The 6,000-nt window shown below is 44.1% G+C and overlaps 1 protein-coding gene across 2 annotated transcripts in view; it reads left to right on the top strand.

Annotated features, from left to right (window-relative positions):
- The window catches only part of NENF (neudesin neurotrophic factor), a 25,450-nt gene that overhangs the window by 14,594 nt on the left and 4,856 nt on the right, over positions 1 to 6,000 (top strand). For both annotated transcript variants that reach the window (XM_056568286.1, XM_056568285.1), the window contains exons 2-3: positions 715 to 775; positions 1,478 to 1,581. In XM_056568286.1, the coding sequence (XP_056424261.1) occupies positions 715 to 775; positions 1,478 to 1,581 (165 nt within the window). The remainder of the gene's footprint in view (positions 1 to 714; positions 776 to 1,477; positions 1,582 to 6,000) is intronic.

Consider the following 6,000-nt stretch of genomic DNA (forward strand, 5'->3'; position numbering starts at 1 on the left):
ATGAAGGATAGCCTTATACCTATCCCTATCTTATATGAAGGATAGACTTATGCCTATCACTGGCTTATATGAAGGATAACCTTATGCCTATCCCTATCTTAAATGAAGCATAGCCATATAGCCTTATACCTATCCCTATCTTATATGAAGGATAGCCTTATACCTATCTTTATATGAAGGCTAGCCTTATACCTATCTTATATGAAGGATAGCCTTATACCTATCTTATATGAAGGCTAGCCTTATGCCTTTTCTTATCCTATGTGAAGGGTACAATAAGTCTCTTGATTTTCTTGATGTTACATCACTAAAGATGGACCGGGTAGGCTGGCCACCTCATGACAGGAGGGGGGAGGGGTTGAGAAGAGGAGCTCATCATACTCCAGGGGAAATGCCCCCCAGCCTCTGAGAGAAATGCAAAAGACTAAGAAAGACTGGAAAAATAGATAAAAAAGATATTTTACAATTTTAAACATGCATATTATTATGTATACATGTCTTGGGGCACATTACTACACTGATTTAAGCATTTTTTTTTTTTTACATTTTATTACTAATGACAGTAACTCTTTAATAGCAGTGCCATACATATATCTTCATACAATGCTCAAAAAGTGCCAACATACAGCCACCAAATAATGGCTCCGCCCCCACACAAAGAATTCTACAATGTATTGCTATAACAATAACAAAGATTTGTCATGTACTCGACAGGAGGATCAGCCCATATATATGGCAGTGAAGGGAGCAGTCTTTGATGTTTCGGCTGGAAAAGGTAACATTTCTCCTTTAGGAAATCTTTTATATTCGACCATATGGCTACTTCCATTGGGAAACAGCGCCACTCTTGTCTTTGTGCCGTAGCTGGTATTGCGGGCTGAATGCGACTGATCTGCAGTACCATACACAGCTCCTGAACAAGGGTGGCGCTGTTTCTAGAAGAAGGCTGCTATGTTTCTTTTTTTTTTTTTTTTTTTTTATACAACCGCTTTAAAGGTACGTTCACATGAATGGTAGAGTAACTCGCAGTAGATTTCCCGCAGCGGGTTACCCGCTGCGGGAAATCTGCTGCAAGTTACTCTACCGTTGACTTCAATGAGTCCGACGAAAGTGCGTAATACTAGCAGATTAGCATTTTCCCGACGGACCCGTTGAAACAAATGGTAGTGTGATTGGCAGTGCATTTCCTGTGTTTTGATCGTGTGAACGTACCCTAAAGTGAGCGAACATGGTCGGCCCACAATTGTATATAGTCCACAACTGAGAATTTGTTATATACCTTCTGTATGGCACCTTTTGCAAGTTTAAAGGGGTATCCCAGCCACAGACATCTTATTCCCTATCCAAAGGAAAGAGCATAAGATGTCTAATCGCCGGGGTGGGGGTGGGGGTGGGGGTGCTGCACGGAGATCGCGGGGAATAAGATGTCTATAACCGAAATACCACTTTAATAGTGGAAACTATGTATTTTTTACAGAGTTCTATGGAAAGGGGGCCCCCTATAATGCACTAGCAGGAAAGGATTCTACTCGTGCTGTTGCCAAGATGTCTTTGGAACCAGAGGATCTAATTTCCGACACGGTAATGTCGTCAGCGCAGTATGGCTAAATGGCTGAAAACAAGTGATTAAAAGAGTTATCCAGAAATGGAAAAACAGAGCTGATATCTTTCAAAAACAGCACCACACCAGTCCTCAGGTTGTGTGTGGTATTACAACTTGGCTTCATTCACTTCAGTGGAACTGAGCTGCAGAACCACACCCAACCTGAGGGCAGGGATGGTGCTGTTTGAGGAAAAAAGTACTGAAAGGCTGATAAGTACTGAAAGGATTAAGATTTTTTTTTTTTTTTTTTTATTAGAAGTAATTTACAAATCCTGTTTAAAGGGGTATTCCATGAAAAAAACATTTTTTTTCTCCATATCAACTGGCTCCAGAAAGTTACAGATTTGTAAATTACTTCTATAAAAAAAAATCTTAAACCTTCCAGTACTTATCAGCCTCTGAAGTTAAGTTGTTTTTTTTTCTGTCTGACAACAGTGCTTTCTGCTGTCACCTCTGTCTGTCTCAGGAACTGCCCAGAGCAGGAGAGGTTTGCTATGGGGATTTGCTGCTACTCTGGACAGTTCCTGAGACAGAACGAGGTGTCAACAGAGAGCACTGTTGTCAGACAGAAAAGAACAACTCAAGTTCAGCAGCTGAAAAGTGCTGTAAGGATTTTTTAATAGAAGTCATTTACAAATCTGTTTAACTTTCTGGAGCCAGTTGATATGAAAAATTTTTTCCCCCCCACTGCAATACCCCTTTAAAGTGTACCTGTCATTAAAGGAAAACTGTCACGTGTGTCACCTGCACTAACCTGTCAGTACGGACCGGAAAGTGCAGGTGACAATGATGACAACGGTACTTACCTAGTCCCATTCCATGGTGGTGATCTCCGGTAATCTTGTCCGTTATCTCCAGCTCCAGGCACCCAGCTTGGGGCATGGGCGGAGCTTAGTGACGTCACCCGTGACTGTCCGTGCCCCCAAGCCGGGTGCTGGGACTGGAGCTAACGGACAAGATTACTGGAGATCCCCCGCCACGGAACGGGACAAGGTAAGTACTGTTGTCATCAGTATCACCTCCATTACCTGTGGACACTGGTGACAGATTTCCTTTAACCCCTTAAGGACCAGGCCATTTTACACCTTAAGGACCGGAGCGTTTTTTGCAATTCTGACCACTGTCACTTTAAACATTAATAACTCTGGAATGCTTTTAGTTATCATTCTGATTCCGAAATTGTTTTTTCGTGACATATTCTGCTTTAACTTAGTGGTAAAATTTTATGGTAACTTGCATCCTTTCTTGGTGAAAAATCCCAAAATTTGATGAAAAAAATTAAAATTTTGCATTTTTCTAACTTTGAAGCTCTCTGCTTGTAAGGAAAATGGATATTCAAAATATATTTTTTTTGGGTTCACATATACAATATGTCTACTTTATGTTTGCATCATAAAATTTATGAGTTTTTACTTTTGGAAGACACCGGAGGGCTTCAAAGTTCAGCAGCAATTTTGAAATTTTTCACAAAATTTTCAAACTCGCTATTTTTCATGGACCAGTTCAGTTTTGAAGTGGATTTGAAGGGTCTTCATATTAGAAATACCCCATAAAAGACCCCATTATAAAAACTACACCCCCAAAGTATTCAAAATGACATTCAGTAAGTGTATTAACCCTTTAGGTGTTTCACAGGAATAGCAGCAAAGTGAAGGAGAAAATTCAAAATCTTCATTTTTTACACTCGCATGTTCTTGTAGACCCAATTTTTGAATTTTTGCAAGGGGTAAAAAGGAGAAAATTTTTACTTGTATTTGAAACCCAATTTCTCTCGAGTAAGCACATACCTCATATGTCTATGTTAATTGTTCAGCGGGTGCAGTAGAGGGCTCAGAAGGGAAGGAGCGACAAATGGTTTTTGGGGGGCATGTCACGTTTAGGAAGCCCCTATGGTGCCAGGACAGCAAAAAAAAAAACACATGGCATACCATTTTGGAAACTAGACCCCTCAGGGAACGTAACAAGGGGTAAAGTGAACCTTAATACCCCACAGGTGATTCACGACTTTTGCATATGTAAAAAAAAAAAAATAATTTTTACCTAAAATGCTTGGTTTCCCAAAATTTTTACAATTTTAAAAAGGGTAATAGCAGAAAATACCCCCAAAAATTTGAAGCCCAATTTCTCCAGATTCAGAAAACACCCCATATGGGGGTGAAAAGTGCTCTGCTGGCGCACTACAGGTCTCAGAAGAGAAGGAGTCACATTTGGCTTTTTGAAAGCAAATTTTGCTCTGGGGGCATGCTGCATTTAGGAAGCCCCTATGGTGCCAGGACAGCAAAAAAAAAAACACATGGCATACTATTTTGGAAACTATACCCCTCGGGGAACGTAACAAGGGGTAATTTGAACCTTAATACCCTACAGGTGTTTCACGACTTTTGCATATGTGAAAAAATATATATATTTTTTTTTACCTAAAATGCTTGTTTTCCCAAAAATTTTAGATTTTTAAAAAGGGTAATAGCAGAAAATACCCCCCAAAATTTGTAACACAATCTCTCCCGAGTACGGCGATACCCCATATGTGGCCCTAAACTGTTGCCTTGAAATACGACAGGGCTCCAAAGTGAGAGCGCCATGCGCATTTGAGGCCTGAATTAGGGACTTGCATAGGGGTGGACATAGGGGTATTCTACACCAGTGATTCCCAAACAGGGTGCCTCCAGCTGTTGTAAAAACTCCCAGCATGCCTAGACAGTCAACGGCTATCTGGCAATACTGGGAGTAGTTGTTTTGCAACAGCTGGAGGCTCCGTTTTGGAAACAGTGGCGTACCAGACGTTTTTCATTTTTATTGGGGAGGGGAGGGGGGCTGTGTAGGGGTATGTGTATATGTAGTGTTTTTTACTTTTTATTTTATTTTGTGTTAGTGTAGTGTAGTGTTTTTAGGGTACAGTCACACGGGCGGGGGCTCACAGTAGTTTCTCGCTGGCAGTTTGAGCTGCGGCAGAAAATTTGCCGCACCTCAAACTTGCAGCCGGATACTTACTGTAATCCTCCGCCCAAGTGAGTGTATCCTATACATTCACATTGGGGGGGGGGGGGGGGGGGGGGGGGAGACATCCAGCTGTTGCAAAACTACAACTCCCAGCATGTACGGTCTATCAGTGCATGCTGGGAGTTGTAGTTTTGCAACAGCTGGAGGCACACTGGTTGTGAAACACCGAGTTTGGCTGTTGCAAAAGCTACAACCCACAGCATGTACGGACAGCGGAAGGGCATGCTGGGGATTGTAGTTATGCAACAGCTGGAGACACACTGGTTTGCTACATAACTCGGTGTGCCTTCAGCTGTTGCAAAACTACAACTCTCAGACAGCCAACGGGCATGCTGGGAGTTGTAGTTATGCAACCACCAGATGCACCACTACAACTCCCAGCATGCACTTTAGCTGATTGTGCAAGCTGGGAGTTGTAGTTATACAACAGCTGAAGGTACACTTTTCCATAGAAAGAATGTGCCTCCAGCTGTTGCAAAAGTACAAGTCCCAGCATGCCCATAAGGGAATGCTGGGAGTTGTGGTGGTCTGCCTCCTGCTGTTGCATAACTACAGCTCCCAGCATGCCCTTTTTGCATGCTGGGAGCTGTTGCTAAGCAACAGCAGGAGGCTGTCACTCACCTCCAACGATCCAGTCGCATCAGGTCAGTCCCTCGTCGTCGCCGCTGCTGCTCCTGGGGCCCGATCCCAACAGGGACGCCGGGGATCGGGGTCCCCAGCACCCGGGGTGCACGTCCCGCACCCGCTCATGTCCTCCGGAAGAGGGGCGGAGCGGGTTGCGGGAGTGACACCCGCAGCAGGCGCCCTGATTGGTCGGCCGGTAATCCGGCTGACGAATCAGGGCGATCGTGAGGTGGCACCAGTGCCACCTCACCCCTGCTGGCCCCGATCAGCCAATAATTCCGGGTCACTGGAGACCCGATTGACCCAGAATCCGCCGCAGATCGCTGGACTGAATTGTCCAGCGATCTGCGGCCATCGCCGACATGAGGGGTCATCATGACCCCCCTGGGCGAAATGCCTCGATGCCTGCTGAATGATTTCAGCAGGCATCGGGCACCGGCTCCGCTCCAGATGGTTGCGGGGGGCCGGTAAAACACATGAAGTTCTCATACGTCATGTGTCCTTAAGGACTCGGAAATGGAGACGTATGAGAACGTCATGTGTCCTTAAGGGGTTAATAAAAACTTTTGATTAACAAATTTGTATATTTTTGGGTGACAAAATGCTGCAGCTATTGCCTGTGTGTTTCTGTGCAGAAACCAAATACAGGAAGTGAGGGCAGGACAAGTAGGGCTCTGTGCAGGCTTCAGGTTTGTCACTCAACCTGATGTATGAGCCGGGGATGTGTCATAGAGCCTCAGTGTACAGAGCCCTGCTAGTCCTCAGTGTACAGA

This window comes from Hyla sarda, chromosome 3 (genome assembly GCF_029499605.1).
Source record: "Hyla sarda isolate aHylSar1 chromosome 3, aHylSar1.hap1, whole genome shotgun sequence".
NCBI lineage: Eukaryota > Metazoa > Chordata > Amphibia > Anura > Hylidae > Hyla > Hyla sarda.